Source organism: Oryzias latipes, chromosome 20 (assembly GCF_053564925.1).
Source record: "Oryzias latipes strain Hd-rR chromosome 20, Olatipes_Hd-rR_3.1".
Lineage (NCBI taxonomy): Eukaryota > Metazoa > Chordata > Actinopteri > Beloniformes > Adrianichthyidae > Oryzias > Oryzias latipes.
The window spans coordinates 15,072,278-15,093,020 of record NC_136256.1 but is presented as its reverse complement, the minus strand read 5'-3'; the positions used below and the strand labels follow the sequence as shown (position 1 = coordinate 15,093,020).

The window sequence follows — 20,743 nt, the reverse complement described above, 5'->3', positions numbered from 1 at the left end:
GGGCCCTAAATGTCTAAGGTGCGGTTAAAATTGGCGGGTAGGGTGCTAGGAGGACATCCGCTGCTTGCTGGCAGTGATGTCCAAGCAACCCCCCTACCAAGGGCCCTACATGTCTAAGGTGCAAATAAAACCGAAAGAGGGGGGGCCCACTCCATACGGCAACCACAGGAGGGGGGCCACTGCCTAGTAAACCCCCCCCCCCCAAGGCTCATCGCAGGCTAAGCCCCCCACCCCCTCACCCTATTATGAGGTTATATGAGGAAGGGGGTAAGTTGGGGACAGATGATAGACTGTCCCCCGGTGGTCAAACAGCTTTTTCACCGTGCGGCTATTAGATTTTAATGCACACCCAGCAGCCAATCAGAATCGAGAATCCTCACATATTTTTTGCTAAGAAAAATAAATCAACATAAATCTGTGGCTCAAGATGAACAAAAGGATTTAACATACAATATGAATATTAGGAACGTGGACATAGTTGAAAAAGAAACATCTGTTGCTAGGGAAATCCAAAAATGTACTTTTGCCAAATCTTCAAAAATTTACATAAACCTCTCAGTAACCCCCAGGTGACCAAAAAATAAAATGGTTGCTATGGAGATAAAACCAACATGAATTGCACCATTTTGAAAAAAAGCTTTTTTTTTAATGAATTTGTCTAATGCAGCCTTGAGCTGGGTAGGGGGAGACTGAGGGGTGTGTAGCAGATGCTCAGCCAGTGAGGGCGGGGTGGGTAGCACTAGTGGGCCGTACACTGCCACTCGCAACTTTAATCATCCTATGTTCTTTCTCTGCCCACACATGCCAAAGTGTGAGAAATTTCCAAATTTGTTTTTCGATTTTAAAAAATTGACATCAAATAAATGACAAATCTGCATTTTAGCTTCAACACTGGTTCTGTGAAAGATTGCAGCAGATCAGTAACACTCAGGGCGGCTGAAGTCAAGAGCCAGAGATTAAACCATCATCCCACGTTGGACCTGATTTATTCAAGCCTAAAATGATAAATAAACTCCAGCTCTGCAGTTTTCGTAAGAGGAGACGTTATGACTGGAGCACTTGTAATTATGTACAACAAAAACACAAGGTGAGGGGACTGTTTTTTAATAAAATGCCAAAGTAGTGGCAGTTCTGAGTGCTGGATTTAAAAAAAAAACAGCTCTATTAGGTACTAAAAAAGCTCAGAATAGTCAGTCATCAGAACAGGCTGAAGGTTGCTTTTATGTAAACTTGTTATGCTCTGTGGTTGATTTGAGCAGACTCAATTTTTTTTCCTGCATTTTTAGTTCCATCAGTTTGCAGGTAATGAAGATGAGTAAAACTCTTGTTTAACGTGTGAAAATGATGTGTTTGTCTATGATTCCTGGCAAATAAATATTAAAGTAACTCTAAGTAAGTAAATCTTGAGAAGCTGTATTTTAAAAATGAATTTTAAAGCTAAAGTTTAGCCCAGAATATATTTAATTGATGCTCCCTTTCCTTTTTCTTTCACTTTTTGAAGACGTACCAGAACTATTTGTGCTACAATAACTATTCACCCAAAAGCATAGTTATTTTATTTTGGTAGAGTCGCTTTAATAATGACATTCATTTTTGTGCTTAAAACTTGACATTCTTTCTATTCTTTGGTTCAGTTGTGGGCCTCTTTTATAGGGAACTGTTTTTCCGAAATGCATTCAAATAAAATTAAAACACAAGTGATGATTTATTTTATTCAATATAATGATTTCATTTTACTTCATCTTATCCCTGTAAAGCCCACTACATCAAAGAACTTACAGAATATTTATGTTATTTATCTTTTTACTTAAGACGTTTTTACTCGCAACATTCTTAGTTTAAAATGCGAAAATATTGACATAAGCATTCTTGGAAAAAAGCGTCTTTTTTACTAACTTTCTCAAATTTAATTCACACATTTTTAACATAAAATTTTAATTATCAACACATTTTTTATCTTTTTCAATACAGCAAGTATTCATAGATGAGTTATTCTCACCATAATATCTTGAAAATTGGCAAAACTTTTTCCCGCCAAAAGTGTTTTTGAGATTTTATGGAGGTAGCCATTTTGAAATGTGCAGGAAAAGCTCTTTTATTTTTTCATTTTATTTTTTTCTACTTGCCTTGTCCAACAGCTTAGCAATTGGAGAAGAGCTGAAGGCCTCTTGTGTTGGACATATTTTATGTGTAGAATCATGAAGCAAGAAGTTGCTAGAAGTTTATGATCATTATATCAGGTGTAAATGTTTGTCTAAAAGGGGCGGGACCTGTCCACACACACTCAAATGTTACAAATATACCTGTTGGCTCCAAAAATCTTTACATACATACATACATGTCAACAGGTACACAGTACATCTACAGTTCACACACACATATGCATATAAACCAAAAGGAAAAACCCTTATACTGCCTCTAGTGGAATGATGAGGGTTAACCACCCAACAACATGTGTGAAACTAAAGTAACGTCTAAACTTGAGTCATGTTTCAAGTAACACTAGAACTTTGTTGAGTAAAGGTTTTAGTACATTATATGAATAAATCCTTGCTATTTTGCTTGTACCTGCAGACTATTGGCCCAAAGGAAGGCTGGCAGGTGTACAGCTCTGCCCAGGATGCAGATGGACGCTGCATCTGTACAGTGGTGGCTCCAGAACAGAACCTGTGCTCCAGAGACGCCAAAAGCAAGCAGCTTCGCCAACTTCTTGAAAAGGTGAGAATATTTGACAGTGAGTGGAGCCTTGAATTGCCGCATGACTTGTCATTTTCAACAAGCCCATTTTGCCAGGATATGACATCACAGATCCCTGGCACTTCCTGAAATTGGAAGTAGGCACATTGATTGTATATGAACACTGAATGGAGGGACCCCTACCCCCTCATGTTTCAAACAGGAAGTACCTGCTGGATTCAAGAAGCCAAAACCCATAGACATCTAGTAGGAAATAAACTGCTACATGTATTATTCAGTCATTTTATTTGTCAGAATAATCATTTTTGCTGTACTACTTTTTTTAACATGTTCTCAATAATGCTATTTTTTTCATATTTTTCTCTTTATAGCAAGTTATTAAAGTTATAAACTGACCAATCGGATCCCTCAATAAATATGTATATGGTCGCACGTCAAACATTCAAAACGTTTAATGACAGATTTCGTGTTGCCCGGTTTTAAGATGCAGAGATGTGGACTTCCAACAAGCTCTCTCCTGATTGGTGAGAGTGGTTACCATAGAAATGATAATTCAGACAGACTCAGACCAATCACTGCTTACTGATTAGGTCTGGAGACTGTGAAGAAGAATTTCAGGATTTATTGTCCAATGATCAAAAGCAACACTAACGTTTATGTTTTGTTTACTGCCGAAGTTAACCAGGAAGTTGACAGAAAACTTTGACTGTTGCATTGTTCAAAGTAACAAAAAACATTAATTTTCTGCTCTATAAACTATATGTTTTTATCCATTATGTTTTGTTGATTCTAATTTCCAGTCCTAAATAAATGTATAAATGATAGTGTAAATAATTAATATTTAAATTTTTCTGATGCTGTGGGTTCAGATTCTGCTATCTCATATTTTCATTATTTTGTTTTCAAATAATGTTCCTGCATGTTTCAAAAACTCATGCATTTGTGAGTTGTCTCTTGAGTATAAAATGTGCGAGACAAATCAAACTGCAGTTTGGACTGAAATTCAAGATGTTACTGGTGTAAATGTTGCTCAAAAATCAAAGTATTTTCTGTAAACTGTCAACACTGTCAGTACTATAAATTATGGAAAAGGTTCTGAAGGTTCTTATTCATCCAGCTAAAGTTATCAGAGGATTTCTGCTCATTGGAGCAAGCAAGACATTTTGCTGCTCATTCAAGTAGATCCTTGATGTAAATTTAGAAGAAGAAAAAAAGTTATGCAAGAAAAATGGCAGAGGGGGCATCGGTGTACTAGCCAGGACTCTCTCCTACTTTCTTTTTCTGCCGTTTTCTTTCTAGAGTACATGAAATTTGCAAAATGAGTCATTGTAACTAGGGATGGGCCAATATAACTTTTTCCGTCCAAAACCAGTATTTCCTGTACAACTTTGGTCGATATCTGATATTTGCCAATACCGATACTTAAGTGTCTACGGTAACACAAAATTCAGATTTCCTTTTTGTTTCTTCATTAAAAATGCACAACTTGTCCTTTACTGGCCAATCACATTGGACTTGACCTTTTTAACTTAAAGCAAGTGATCTCATAGTGACAAGTATCATTTTAACACTTTCATATAAATATATCTGTAAGCATACAGACCATTTATTGAATATTGGACATACGCTCCCAATTGCCTGAGATCTATTAGGAACAACATGACTCCCTATCAAAAATAGCATTTACCTGAAAACAGTCAATTACTGACTATGACTGTAAACATAAGCTTCCCACTCTCTTAGGAACAAAAGAAAATAAAGTGTTTCTGGAAACAGTCAGAAGAATATCAGTAGATTTTTTTATATTGGATCAATACCGATAAAGTTAAATTATGCCAATATTGCAAATACCAATACTGGCACCGAAATATCACCCATCCCTGGGTGTAACTGTGTGATGTTCAAGCATCCACTCTAAGGAATCCACCTGCAAAACAAATCAAACCTAAATACCTTCTTGGTAAGGGTGTAACCATTAAGCGACTTAATTGATGTTCATTCCCACAATTCAATCAGATCCATCTTTCTGAGACAAGTTTTTAATCAAATTGATCTATAACATCATAAAGTTGATTCGAAATAGAAAAAATCGGTTATATTAATATTAGAAAACACCATTTGGATTTGGACATGGTTGGTCGTTTTTTTTAACTATAACGTAAAAACAACCACCACAGCAAACAACACACATGTTATGCAACAAAAAATGATCAGTCCATCATTCCAGTCCGATGTATGGGAACACTTTGAATTTAGCAAAGACATGTGACCATACAGTGTGGTAGAATGTTCTAATTATTTTATCTTGCAATAGAAACAAGGAATCTGAAAAAACTTCATCTGCGCCATTCAGCACCCAGGTTTTTATCTCCGAGTCACACTGGTTGAATTTTTAGGTAAAGATCGATTTTAGGTCCGTGAATCGGATCGAAATGAACCAATATTGCCTATGAAACACATTGTCAACCAAAAATTACAATATTAATTGAATCGTTGTTAAAAGAAACACCGCTATGTCTTTGACATTCCCTACCAAATGAAACGCAGTCTAAACAAGTCTGAAGCAGAATGAACCATAAGAGGAAAACCTGAAGGGGCCACATCACTAATGCCAGATAAGCTTTCTAACACGAGAAAACAAGAGGTTTCTCCCAAAATCTATCGAACAAAGGTTTTGCAAAAAATGTGATCTAACAGAACATAATTATGTTTGGCTGGTAGCTTTTGTTGGTATGGGAGAGAGGACACCAACACATACAAGGTTCATGTACGTGCTTCAGATTAGAATTAACATTGGTCTGTTGGATCCAGGTGCAAAACATGTCTCAGTCCATCGAGGTGTTGAACCTGCGAACGCAAAGAGATTTTCAATATGTTATGAAGATGGAGAACCAAATGAAAGGCCTGAGGACAAAGTTCCGGCAGGTTGAAGACGAACGAAAATCCATAATCTCCAAGAACTATCAGGTACTTTGCCATGGCTAACTGATATCTGTGTGTTTGTAGAGACGCTGTACTACATGTAAGGGTTAATGGCCGACGAAGTGTGCGGTTATTACTTTTTAACGCACGCCGTGGAAGCCTGAACCATCCGACGCGAAGTGCGTTTAAAAGTAATAACCGCACACTTCGAAGGCCATTAACCCCCTTATACCACGGTCAGTTACAAAAGCAATACATATTAACCAGGTTTAAGTCCTTAATTCTTGTTCTTTTTTCGATTTGGATCGCTTTTCTCACAAAAAGCGGACTATATGTCACGTGTTGCGGCGCGATGTGCCGCATCACGTGACATATAGTTGCGCAGCACCACCGCTGCAGTCAAGATTCGGCGATATATATATGCTGATTGTCCTGATGGGTTGGATAAAGCATCAGTTCAGAGAGAAAGTTCATCTCTTACCGCTTGTTTTTGTCCAGATGATGAAGCAAAAGGTTGTTTTAAAGAAGCCAGCGCAGTGATACAAAACATTTAAGCTAGGTGACCGGAACATCTTTTTTCACCGTGCGGCTATTAGATTTTAATGCACACCCAGCAGCCAATCAGAATCGAGCATTCAACCAGACCATGGTATAAGTATGTGTAATAAATAATGTTTAAAGATGCTCTGAAACTACTGTCACAATGGTAACATATCAGTTATCTTTTCTGTCTGAATGCCAAAACGTGGAGGATATAAACTTCAGCCTAAGGTTTTGGCACAATATTGATCAGTATTGGACTCATTTTATACGGAGAAAAACTAATGAATTCTTAAACAATCTTTTTATTTTTGCAAAGAAAAAGTGCCCCAGCTCAAAAACAGTCTTTGCAGAGGCTAAAAGTATAAATAAAAATTGACTGCATTCACAAAAACATAGCATGTCCTTTTATTGCATTTATGTGCTTAAAACAGTCTAAAATAAGTTTAAACTTGCAAGCAGTATATTAAAAATTTATTCATAAATGTTATTGCAATTTACAGGAATAAATGTCTTTCTACAAGTTTTAACCAACTGCCTAATTTCTGCTTTACATAGACTTTTAGACCATTTAGACCTACAGTTGGGTCCTTTTCTTGCTGTAAATTCTGTCCAGATGCCTGCAGTACTCACCGTCTCTGTTATGTCACCCCTGCAGGAGCTGAAGGACAAGATGGACGAGCTGAAGCCTCTGATCCCTGTCCTGGAGCAGTACAAAATGGATGCTGCGCTCATCTCCCAGTTCAAGGAGGAGATCAAGAACCTGTCTGTGGTTCTGACAGGTATTCAAGAGGAACTGGGAGCCTATGACTACGATGAGCTCTACCAGCGTGTCCTGAGACTGGACACGAGGCTGCGCAGCTGCATGGGCAAACTCAGTAAGAAGTCTTTGTGTGTTTCTGTAGAAGTTGACAGTGCTTGAAGTAACTCATTAAAAAGTAATAGATTAGTGATAAATTAAAATATTACTGTAATGAAGTTTAAGGAATATTTTACCAATTACTGTATTTTTCCTTAGGCACCACTGTCACCTTCACCTTCCATGCTTTCTCCAGTTCTTCTCTGATACCCTGGTATTTCTCCAGTTTATCATGTTCCTTCTTCCTGATTTTCCCATCGCTTGGCACTGCCACATTCACCACAATGGCTTTCATATGTTCTTTATTCACCATTACAATGTCTGGTTGGTTCGCCATAACCATCCTATCAGTCTGGATCTGGAAGTCCCACAGGATCTTTGCCCTCTCATTCTCTACCACCTTCGGAGGGTTTTCCCATTTTGACCTTGGGGTTTCCAGTCCATATTCTGCACACATGTTTCTGTATATTATTCCAGCCACTTAATTGTGGTGCTCCGTGTATGCTTAACAGCAACGAAGACACGCGACTCAGTCTTAGGCCGCTTGTTCAAAACCGACACAGACGATGAAGAATTCAATTATAGAAAGTAATTTATAGACTTTCGTTGACTTATCAGCATGTTCTATGTGCTATAGTTATTGGAATAATTGTTCATATGTTGCGGTAATATTCTTTAAACGAGGAAGTTGCAGATGAGAGGGTTCGATAGACGTGGTGGTGATAGCAGCCAACAGGAAAATTAAAAGAGGTGCTCTAAAAACTCGTTAGAAATGTAAACGCAAATATTATCATATTTTTTTATTTAGAAGTCGCCCTGGTATAGAAGTTGCAGCAGCCAAAGATAATTTCCAAGTCATTTGGTAGAAATGTGTTTTACACCAGGGGTGGGAAAGTTGTGTGCGGGACTGTTGGTGTAGAGTAAGCCCGCTCTTATTTCCCATGGAATATCTTTTTACACTCTCCTGCTAATCTACAACCCCAACCATTTTTGTTAGCGGTGCAACAAAAATGGTGAGCAATGTTGAAGCTATCAAGCCGTAATTTGAGCAGGATGTCAAGGGAAACAAAGACGCACATGGATCTATTTGTCTATAAGTGGATTCAGAAAAATTGTATTTTTTCTATGACACAAATTTGATATTTTTCTAACAGCAGTTTTTTGTCTGGTCCTTATTCACAACGGAAAAAAACTTAGAAATGCCAATTTACGATTCATTTTAGTTATTTATGTCCTCCATCATAAGAAAAGCAAGAATATGTTAAAAACACCAAACACACAATTTTCATCAGAATGGGTTTTCAAAATATGGCACTTTTGCATTATTTCTGTCACCCCATAAATGTAATGCTTCAAAAGCTGTTTTATTTAACATGACCTTCAAATATGAAAGCTGATTGCTAAGACAAGACTAAATGTAAATGTAGAGAAATCAATATGATTGTAATCCTGTAGTTTCTTTGCATTCAATGATAATAGTTAAGTCTAGCCCTCCTTACAAAAAGAATGACGACACCTCTGCTCTAAGTGCTTCATGCCTTTTTGAGCTTCAGGCCTTTTGAAGAACACCACAGAGTGGGAATGCTGAATTACCTTTCGCTGTTTCATTGGGTCCCAGTTAAAAAAAAAAACAAGATAAAAAAAAAAGGTTTGCACCCAGTGCTCTCTTAGTATGCACAGAGGGCACACTCTCGGGTACAGGCATGAAATTGGCTTGGGAAATCTACTTAGAGACAGAATTCAGAACAGCACATCTTATCACTGTGTTTCTTTATTAACAGCGTGTGGCAAATTAATGAAAATCACTGGACCTGTTACAATAAAGACATCTGGAACCCGGTTTGGGGCATGGATGACTGACCCCCTTGCATCAACCAGAAACAACAGGGTGAGTTCTGCGAGTTGGGGGGGTCGCACAATATTTACTGTGTTGTCAAAAGGATAAATCAGGGAACATTCGTCGAAGTTCTTTAACTTGAGATTTCATGACATACCAATCTTAAGAGTTCTGATAGTCGTCAACTATCTTGGCGTGTATCATATGTCTGACTGTAACTTTGTTTCCGTCCGATCTAGGTTTGGTATATGGACAGCTACACCAACAGCAAGATTGTGCGCGAGTACAAGACGATGGAAGACTTTGTAGCCGGAGTGGTTTCTCGAACCTACAGCCTCCCGTACAAATGGGAAGGAACCAATCACATTGTCTACAATGGTTCGCTTTATTACAACAAGTACCAGAGCAACATAATTGTGAAATACAGCTTTGACTTGGGCACTGTTCTGGCACAGCGAGCTTTGGAATATGCCGGTTTCCACAATATGTACCCGTATACTTGGGGAGGTTATTCTGACATTGATGTCATGGCTGACGAAATGGGACTTTGGGTCGTGTACGCAACAAACCAAAATGCAGGAAATGTGGTCATCTCCCAGATAGACCCAGACACCCTCCAGGTCTTGAACACTTGGAACACAGAATACTCCAAAAGGAATGCTGGGGAATCCTTCATGATCTGTGGGACACTCTACATCACCAACTCTCACTTCTCAGGAGCAAAGGTTTACTACGCCTACTCCACGAAAACATCAACTTATGAATACATCGACATTCCTTTCCACAACCAGTACTTTCACATCTCTATGCTTGACTATAACGCCAGAGACAGAGCACTGTACGCCTGGAATAACGGACACCAGGTAATCTTCAATGTGACGCTTTTTCATGTCATAAAAACTGATGACGACTCCTAAAACAAAATGGAGACTTCTTAATCAACCATGAACACGGCGTCATTTGTGATCTGAGGGCCAACTAGTTACCTGCGCTTTCTCCAGTCCAATGTGGAGTTTGATATACCAATGCTACGTTCATACTGGTTCAGAAACGCGCATTCAAGCGACCACTTTCAATTAAAAGTCTATGTAAACGCATGTGTGTGTATCAGGCTTCAACAATAATTTATCTCGTGTTAACGCTACACAAGTTTCCAGGCTCCACGCACAAAACGTGCGCCCATTGAACGCGCATCAAAAGTCAAGCCAGTTAAACTTTGACCAATCAGTAACTTGGATTTGGTCGTGAAACATAAATAGTGTCTTTTTTAAAACATGGAAGTGACAACTATTTCAAAATTAATCATAGAAGAGAAATTATTGATTGCGGGTTTATGCCTGGCTGGAATTGTACGACACCAAGTCGTTTATATTTCGGAAAAGCTTGGAGCAGGATTCACAAGATTTGTACTGCTTCAACATTTCACACCAAGCCTCTTTCAACTGCAGATACGTTCACCAGTATCAGGTAGCGACAGTGCAGTGTGAACACGGTACGCTAAAGACACTTTCAAGAATGCGCAGTATGTACGTAGCGTTACATGCAGACCTTAAACTTTTTCAACCAGTGGTTCTGTATTTATGAATATCGCATGGACACAAAAATGCCTTTACCCCGAAAGTTATACCTTTTTAATACGCCACCATTGCTGCTGATTAAATAAGCATTTTTTTGCATTTTTTTGTGTTGGGTTTTGCCAGCCGCTTGTGCATGAATGTCCATATCTTGTCGATTTGCTATATTCTAGTTGTTTTGTTACAAATTTGCCAGAGGCTTAAAGTGTTTGTTTTTATGGTCTAATTATAGGTCTATCTAAACCTGGAGCGCAATCGGCAGAATGTTCACCACAGTGTATATAGTTGCCATTCTTTTTAATGGCTCTGTAATTTATTGCTGTTATAAAGTCTCTGTGAAAAGATCATATTTGTATTTTTATAAACAAGACCATAAAATAGTGTCTGTTCATTTTCATTACAATTAAACATTGTATATTTCCTTCAAATCGTACTGATTTGTACCTATATGTTGTCGTTTTTTTGTAGTAAAAAGGGAAAGTTTGCAAGGAAATTATTTATTGTTTTCAGGCAAAATAGTAAGAAATATTTCTTCTTTTTTTTAAGATTTATTTTTAAATGACCAAATATATAAACGCAACACTTTTGTCATTGCTCCCATTTTTTATGGTATGAACTCAAAGATGTGAAACATTTTCCATATACACAAAATAACCAGTTCTCTGAAATATTGCTCACAAATCTGTCTAAATCTGTGATAGTGAGCACTTCTCCTTTGCCAAGACAATCCATCCCACCTCACAGGTGTGCCATATCAAGATGCTGATTAGACAGCATGATTATTGCACAGGTGTGCCTTAGACTGGCCACAAGAAAAGACCACTCTGAAATCTTCAGTTTTGTTTTATTGAGGGGGTCAGGGGACTCAGACAACCAGTCAGTATCTGGTGTGACCACCATTTGCCTCATGAAGTGCGACACATCTCCTTCGCATAGAGTTGATCAGGTTGTCTATTGTGGCCTGTGGAATGTTGGTCCACTCTTCTTCAATGGCTGTGCGAAGTTGCTGGCGATTGGCAGGAACTGGAACACGCTGTCGTATATGCCGATCCAGAGCATCCCAAACATGCTTAATGGGAGACATGTCCGGTGAGTATGCTGGCCATGCAAGAACTGGGATGTTTTCAGCTTCCAATCTGTGTACAGATCCTTGCAGCATGGGGCCGTGCATTATCATGCTGCAACATGAGGTGATGTTGTTGGATGTACGGCACAACAATGGGCCCCAGGATCTCGTCACGGTATCTCTGTGCATTCAAAATGCCATCAATGAAATGCACCTGTGCACCCCATACCATAGCCCCACCACCACCATGGGCTACTCGATCCACAACATTGATATCAGAAAACCGCTCACCCACACAACGCCACACACGCTGTCTGCCATCTGCCCTGAACAGTGTAAACCGGGATTCATCCGTCAAGAAAACACCTCTCCAACGTGCCAGACGCCATCGCATGTGATCATTTGCCCACTCAAGTCAGTTACAACGACGAACTGGAGTGAGGTCGAGACCTCAATGAGGACGACGAGCATGCAGATGAGCTTCCCTGAGACGGTTTCTGACAGTTTGGGCAGAAATTCTGTGGTTATGCAAACCGATTGTTTCAGCAGCTGTCCGAGTGGCTGGTCTCAGACGATCTTGGAGGTGGACATGCTGGATGTGGAGGTCTTGGGCTGGTGTGGTTACACGTGGTCTGAGGTTGTGAGGCCAGATGGATGTGCTGCCAAATTCTCGGAAATGCCTTTGGAGACGGCTTATGGTGAAGAAATGGACATTCAATGCCCTAGCAACAGCTCTGGTGGACATTCCTGCTATCAGCATGCCAATTGCACGCTCCCTCAAAACTTGCGACATCTGTGGCATTGTGCTGTGTGATACAACTGAATCACACTCCCTGCCCTCCCCCCTCCCTGCCCTCCCCCCTCTGGCCCCTCCACTCCGTCCTACAAGCCCACACTGAAAACTTTCACAACAGTTCAGATCACCACTTTCACCAAAGACTGCCATCACTAACTCATCCACTTACTGTTCTCAGCACTGTTGTCACTTTAAACTGCCACTTTAACCATCTCATTGCTCTCTGCACTGTTTAGACTACTGTTATTCTTCTTATTATTGCTGTCTTTTTATCTATTTTTTAAGTCGTTTATTTATTTATTTTTTATATGCTGCTTGCACTGTGGGGTGAGAGGAAAGCAATTTCATCTGTGCTGTATGTCTTTATGGATGCAGTACATTTGACAATAAAGCCGACTTTGACTTTGACTTCAGAGTGGCCTTTTCTTGTGGCCAGTCTAAGGCACACCTGTGCAATAATCATGCTGTCTAATCAGCATCTTGATAAGGCACACCTGCGAGGTGGGATGGATTGTCTTGGCAGAGGAGAAGTGCTCACTATCACAGATTTAGACAGATTTGTGAACAATATTTCAGAGAACTGGTTATTTTGTGTATGTGGAAAATGTTTTACATCTTTGAGATCATACCATAAAAAATGGGAGCAATAACAAAAGTGTTGCGTTTATATTTTTGGTCAGTGTATATATATATATATATATATATATATATATATATATATATATATATATATATATATATATATATATATATATATATATATATATATATATATATATATATATATATATATATATATATATATATGTTGAAACTACATTGTTTTTACAAAGCTTTACATTTATTTAGGTCACGATTGTGTCATGTTTAAAAAATGGTTCAGCTTAGTGAGATTTTCGAGTTAACACAAGTACTTCAATAAAATGTAATATGTTGTTTGTAAGTAAAAATGCCCACATTCTCTTGTAATTTGTAAAAAAAAAAAAAAGTTGTGTAGATGATTTCCTAATTTAATCTCTCACACTCAAAGTTGTCAAAAATAACTGTTTGCGCATGAATTCAGAAATACAACATAAACTCAATACTAAACGGTAAATATCTAGCAGGAAAGTGCAGATAAAAAAACTTTCTTTTAATTTTTTTCAACACTGAAGCTCTAACACTTCTGTCTTTGCATTCTTTCAACTACTGTAACTCTTCAACCGCTTACGCATTTAACATGTTTCCAGAGGACTGTGAAGTAGAATCCATTAGTCTTGCGCTAAAATGCAACAACCGTTTACATAATCAACATAAATCAGCTGATTCTCATGCAAGAAAAGTCTTTTTGGACAGCGATCACATATATGATTAAAGATTTACGGTACGCCATAGAACGTGTTATTTAGTCGTCGCTGGCGGCGGCTAAGATGTTAAAGGGTTACAATAACAGAAAGTATCATTACATTTGCTTAATTCAGAATTATGATGTCAATAAGAAAAGGTCAGATAACAACAATGAAAAACAAGTTGGCTCCTATCTAGCTTGGGTTGGTCACATTCATAACTTCTACAACACAAATATATTTTCAAAAACAAAGCTTTAAAAAATGTTAGTTAGTTTATTAAAATAATTGTGCATTTTATGGTACTAAATTTGGCATGGTGTACCTTAGCCACAAGAAAATCCAAGATTTCAAAATATATATAATATACCGTAATTTCCGGACTACAAGCCGCTACTTTTTTCCTGCGCTTCCAGCCCTGCGGCTTATTCAGTGACGCCTCTAATTTATGGATTTAATTAGCGTCCGCCATGTACGTACTTTCGAACTCAGTGAATAGTTTGAATTCTTTATCTAACACCAAGCACAAGGCATTTATATTCAACACACCTCTAAGCAGCCAAACAGCATGGACTTGACTTCAGGTCTTAGACACTTCAGTCATGGTTCAACAAAACGAAACACGCATGCCCGGCCGCATCCCAGAATCCTTTGGTGCCATTAGACCCAACGTGCACCAGATCGCCGTTACAATATGATGAAGCTTTCAAGTTAAAAGCAATCGTTAAAAGCAGTGTGAAAAAGTCCACCGTCACCAACGGGTTTGGAAAAGCCGGTCAGCTGCGTGACGGAGAGAACAGCGCATGGAGTGAATTTACACTCCATTTACGGTTTCTAAGGAAACCGTAAAAGCGGAATTTTGCTTTGAAAAGCTCACAGCCTCCGTGTGAGCTGGAGACATCTTCTCCTGCTGATTGATCTGCGGGGCTGATGGCAGTCTGAAGGCTCCCACACGTAACAACGCACCCGCCCCTCATACACAAAACGTACAGTATTAAGTCCGATTGCTTTGCACAGAAACGATTTGCTCCATCCACCGGCGCAACGGGGACGAAGTGCTCCTCCTTGAAGCCGCCCTGGCCAGAGCTGTCGGAGTAGATAGGAAGGGGAGACAAGGAGCGCGCGGGGCGGGAGCGGAGCGCAGAGGCGTCCGCGGAGTGCAGAGGCTTCTGAATTCTGACGCACGCGCCGTACTGAGGCGCGCGTATCACGCTGATGCGCGCGCTTTTCAGTCGCCACTGCTGTATCTTACCGGTGTGTTTTTTAACCAGCCCTGTTACTCCCATAACGCTGCCGCGACACAAGCGGAAGGAGAGCTGTACCCGTTCACCCCTCCATGCACTGCTGATATTTGCTCATTCTTAAACACGTACAACAGAATGGCGAGCCGGGCATTGGCCCCGCCTTTAGCCCCTAAGACTCATGGGAAATGTGGAATCGCGGATGTAAATTTCCTCATCATAACTGAGGGATGTAATGTTGATTATATGGTTACTGTTTGTAATTTTATGTATGATACCTAGATTGTCAATAAGTAAAAAAAAAATGAAATAAAAACACCATAACTGAGGAACTTGTGAACAGAATAAAGGTCCATGCTGTTTGACAGATGTCGATACACTCAAATACATGAGCCAGAGGCAAAGCTGGCACCACCCACAATGTGCTAATGAATTGCACACACTCTGGGATGCTGGCCGTGATCTGTCAGGATGACAATATCGCCTAACACATGTGCGGCTTATACTCTGACGCGGCTTGTGTATGTATAAAACTAATTAAACACGTGAAAATGGGTGGGTGCGGCTTGTGATCGGGTGCGCTTTGTAGTCCGGAATTTACGGTACATGTAATATTATTCTGTAAGTACCCCTCAAGTTTAAAGACTGCGTGAACTTCCCATATTATTGAGACTGGGGCAAATAGACATTTAATATTCTTTGTAATTCAATTCAATTCAATTTTATTTGTATAGCCCAAAATCACAACAACAGTCGTCTCGATGGTCTTCGAAGTAAAACATGAAATCAAAAGGATCACGAATACAAAGAGTTCAATAGAAAAATACTAAAATGAACTAACAAACTGACTAAGCTATACTGGCATCCCTGCCCTTAGACCCCCCTTCGCGGTAAGGAAAAACTCCCAAAAAAACCGGATTCCGGAAAAAACGAAGAAACCTCAGGGGTGCCCACATGAAGGAGGGATCCTCCCCCAGGACGGACAGGCGATTTACCAGAACTCTTAGAGAAGAATTAACTTATCTAAATCTACAACTACATATATAAAAGTCCAGCAGACGAGCTTCATCCAGCCGTGGTTGTGGGGACAGTCAAAGGCGCGAGTCGAGCCGGAGACAGGAACCACAGCCAGGTGTAGGAGCAGGAGCAGAGACGAGGTACTCGGTCAGGTACAGAGCAGAGACGAGCCAGAGATGAGCCAGAGGCAGGATCCACAGCCAGGTGTAGGAGCAGGAGCAAAGGCGAGGTAAACGGTCAGGAACTGGAGCACGGATGAGCCAACTGGAGTCTGGAAGCACTCCCACTCCCCAGGAGGGGAGAGGAAAAGAGGGACAATACATGAATCGCACTGCACCAAACAGAGGCATGGAGAACTAAATGATAAATTATGATCAAGAATAGAGGAGAGGAAGGGTAGAAGTAAAAAAGGAAAGAGGACAGAACCCCAGTGCACCATAGTTACCCCAGCTTCAACTTCTAGCAGCCTTTTAAAAGAAATAGTTATTATTAAGTTTAATTTAAACAAACTAACATTAAGTTAAATAATCTCTGAATACTAGCTAGTCTGACAATAAGCCTGTCCAAAGAGGAATGTTTTCAGTCTAGCTTTGAATGTAGAAACTGAGTCGGCCTCTCTTACATGAGCTGGGAGTTTATTCCATAAGACAGGGGCTTGGTGGCTAAACGCTCTACCTCCAACCGTACTTTTACTAATTCTAGGAACCACAAGCAGTCCTGCATTTTGCGAACGAAGTGTTCTGATTGGTTGGTAAGGGACTATGAGGTCCTTAATATAGGACGGGGCCATTCCATGTAAGGCCTTATAGGTTAACAGGAGGATCTTGAACTTAATTCTAGAATCAACTGGGAGCCAATGGAGCGAAACTAACACAGGAGTGATGTGATCTCTTCTGCTAGTTCCAGCTAACAATCTAGCTGCTGCGTTCTGAACAAGCTGGAGACTTCTTAAGGAACTCTTAGGACACGCTGCTAACAAGGAGTTACAGTAATCCAGCCTCGACGTAACAAATGCATGGATGAGTTTTTCAGCATCACTCTTAGAAAGTATATTTCTGATCTTAGCAATATTCCGCAGGTGAAAAAAGGCAGTTCTACATGCCTGAGATATGTGAGCCTTAAATGATAAATCCTGGTCAAGTAAAACCCCAAGGTTTCTAACTGTGGAATTGGGGGCTATACTTATGCCATCCAGGGAGACTATCTGAGCAGACAGAGTATCTCTGAGGTTTTTAGGACCAAGTATAATGACCTCAGTTTTTTCTGGGTTCAAGAGGAGGTAATTAATTGTCATCCAGGTCTTGATGTCACTGATGCAGGCGTTCAGTTTCTCTATCTGGTCATTCTGGTCAGGCTTCATGGATAAATACAACTGCGTATCGTCGGCATAACAATGAAAATTAATGCTGTGTTTCCTGATTATGTTTCCTAGGGGTAACATATAAAGCGTAAACAGGATCGGTCCCAAGACTGAGCCCTGTGGGACTCCATAGTTGACTCGAGTGCACTGAGAGGAATGGCCATTTACATTAACGAACTGATACCTATCAGACAGATAGGATTTAAACCACTGGAGAGCAGATCCTCTGATCCCTATGTCCTGCTCTAATCTATGGAGTAAAATACCGTGGTCGATAGTGTCAAAGGCAGCACTGAGGTCCAACAGGACCAGAATAGAAAGTAGTCCCTTTTCTGAGGCCAAAGTACGAATTGAATGTATGGCTACCACCTTAAAAAATCAAAGTCAAAGTAAACTTTATTGTCAATCTCTATAATGTTTTCACGTACATAGAAATTGAAATTCTGTTTCTCTTCAAATGGCCACCATTTTGGATTTTCCCTGTGGCTAATGTACTTTTCTAAAACGAGATTGTAAGGTACATCCATGCCAAATGTGATGCTTCTAATACAAAACAATTTTGTCTGAAATTATCAACCTTAACGGCTCGCTTTCTGTCCAAATAGATGTCTGACATTTTCCCACAAAGCGAACTCTCAGGCCTTAGTCACAAGTTAAGGGTGGATGCAGGCAAAAAAATTGTCTCGTAGGTGACCTGCAGGAGCGATCAAGGTCGTAGACCACTTGGTGAGCTTTAGGGTGCACAATTTTTTCTTCAAACATGCTGCGGTTGTAAGGAACACTTAACACAACATAAGGGTAAATAATGGAGAAGTAGATTAAAAGGGATTTTTCATTTTGTCAAACCTACGCCGTCAAACCCATACATCATCATAAGTGTGTGTAACATTATTCCTACAAATACTTCACGGTACACTTACCACAAGCATGACAATGGTACGCTACATTTTCATGATGTCCCTTAAGGTGGCCTCAAAAGCCCGTAGGGAACTAAATGGAAGACACACCTGTGCTCCCCTTAAGATCCAACAGCTTCTGTCTACAACCCATAAACCTGCGGCACCCATACAGGTCAACCTCTTGTACGATCATTTGATCCTATGATCAATGCTTCAGCAGTCTACAGTGCTAAAGCCCGTTTTTTCCTGGAAAGAAAGTTACTTGAGCCTTTTACGGAAAACTTGCACACAGCACATGCCTTGTCCCTGCTTAAGTTGTTAGACTGAAATCATGCCATGCATGCAGAGGCACCCCACAGTGTGAGACATCCAGCATTTATGACAGTTCAAACATCCCTGCAAGGGTGATGAGTGCAACATCTTTCACTGACTTGTCAAGCCCTGTGGCACCGCCGGCTTCCCTTTCTGGAAAAATGACACGAGGACACAATCTGTCATGCATTAAATAGAGGAATGCCGTTGAATGGATGCTCTCTTTGTGTGGAAGTTGATGGATACCTGAAAAGACAGGTTGCTATGACAAAGGAATGGATGGGGTTTTCCTGTTTTCCAGACTTCTTAAAGAGGAAACAGCAACAGGTGTTGCCCTACGATTCTCTTTTTTCAGAAAATATAAAAAAGATTTAAAAAAAAACGTATTGCTTTGATCTCGATATAGTTTCAGCAACAAGATCTATACAGGTACATCTAGAGAAACCATCGGTCACTTCAAAAAGTGAAACTTGTATTTTATTTGGAATCATTACAGATTGAAATATTTCAAGCTTTTATTTTTTGTAATTGTAGTGATTTAGACTCTGAACGTGAGAAAATCACATCAGACCAATCATAAAGGTTATTTTTTAGAGCAAATGTCTGATTCTGAAAATTTCTACAAACTCATTACTTGGTGAGGCTTCCTTTTGCATGAAATTCTGCTGTATTTGGGTTGTGGCATGAAAGCGATCAATATATGGCACACATTGACTGTATATGAGAACTAGACTGAGTGACACCTTCCCCTTTGTATTCCTAAAAGGAAGTAGCCGCTGGGTTGAGTAGCCAAAATCCCATAGACTTCTATTTTTTCATATATATTTTCCTCTTTCAAGTGGTGGGGGTGTGGCCTTAAAAAACTCTCTCCTGATTGGCGAGGCGGGTTGACAAAGAAATAATGAATCAGAACAATTCGTATCAATCACTGCAGTCTAACACGGCACAACTGTATTGCACATAAATGCCGATAGAATTTACTTAATTTAATTGGAAATAAGCTGTTGGAGCCTTAAGTAAAGCATTTTCTAAGGATTATGTCAAACCCTCATAGTCCAGTTCTCATATCCGAAACAACTTTGCTCTGCAAAAGTGTCTTTTTTTTACTCCAAAATCACAACTAATGAAACCAAAAGCTAATTTAAGAATATATTTTGGAGAATTTTTTCTCTATATCAGATTTCTGTTATAATTACTGTCATGTTTTCATACCAGTATTTTGTGTGTGTAGGGTCATCATAGGGTGTATGTGTCAATGGAGGAAAGGGGACAGGAACAAAGGGGAGGGTTGGTATTAACCCTTAACCTACCCCATGAAGACAAAAACAATAAAAACAAAGTTTTTTTTCTGCTGCTCATTCACTTGGAGGAGTAATGCACACAATTAATGTTTTCAGTAAAATGGTTTCTTCATGTGCTAGGTTGATTTAGCAGGCAGTTAAAGGGGTCATTTTAGGACTAAATTATGTTTGTTTGTCACTTTGTCTTTAAGTGTAAATCATTGGACAGTACAGCATGACAAGGGCTTTTTTTTTAAAAGAATGTGTTTTTGATTAGATTAGATTAGATTAGATTAGATTTTTGGTTTGGTTTGATTTGATTTGATTCTGTTAGATTTTTTATTTGATTTGATTTTTTTGTTTGGTTTGGTTTGATTTGATTTTTTTTATTTTTGTTATTGTTTAAAGGGACAGTCCAATTTCTTATAACATATAAAACATTGGTTAAAAATAATCTAGAACTAGCCAGAAGGTTATCATTCATCTATAGTCCCCAAGCCTTCTTGTTGATAAAGAAGCAATATACATACAGATTAAGTAGAGACATAAGTGTCACGATGCAGGGTGGCTCGAGAGCCGGTAGGAGCCAAATGCAGAGGCGTAGGCACAAGGTTCAAGGGCAAGGGGGTTTAATGCAAAACAAAAGCGCTGCAGAGCAGGATGACAAAAACAAAACAAAAACTCACTGTGGCGTGGCAAGGGACATGAAACGAGGATGCTATGACATGAAAACATGAACACCATGACAAAAGCTAATGGACCAGCACAGGAGGAAGGCAGAGACAAGACTTAAATACAGACAGGGCAGACAAGACACAGGTGAACATGATCAGGGCAGATGGGGACCAAAGGAAGTAAAACTCAAGAAACAAGACAAGACAGAAAACCTTTCAAAATAAAACAGGAAACAGAACCAAACAAGACAGAACAAACTCAAACGAAAAACAAGACATAACAAACTAAAACCATGACAGTACCCCCCCCCCTCAAGGAACCGCTCTGAGGTTCCAAAAGTCAA

General features: G+C 39.6%; 1 protein-coding gene across 1 annotated transcript in view; it reads left to right on the top strand.

Annotated features, from left to right (window-relative positions):
- The window catches only part of olfm3a (olfactomedin 3a), a 35,446-nt gene extending 24,584 nt beyond the window's left edge, over positions 1-10,862 (top strand). The window contains exons 2-6 of the mRNA XM_004080929.5: positions 2,575-2,718; positions 5,509-5,664; positions 6,818-7,037; positions 8,800-8,906; positions 9,095-10,862. Coding sequence (XP_004080977.1) covers positions 2,575-2,718; positions 5,509-5,664; positions 6,818-7,037; positions 8,800-8,906; positions 9,095-9,772 — 1,305 coding nt within the window. The 3' untranslated portion in view covers positions 9,773-10,862. The remainder of the gene's footprint in view (positions 1-2,574; positions 2,719-5,508; positions 5,665-6,817; positions 7,038-8,799; positions 8,907-9,094) is intronic.
- The last annotated feature ends 9,881 nt before the right edge of the window (positions 10,863-20,743 follow it).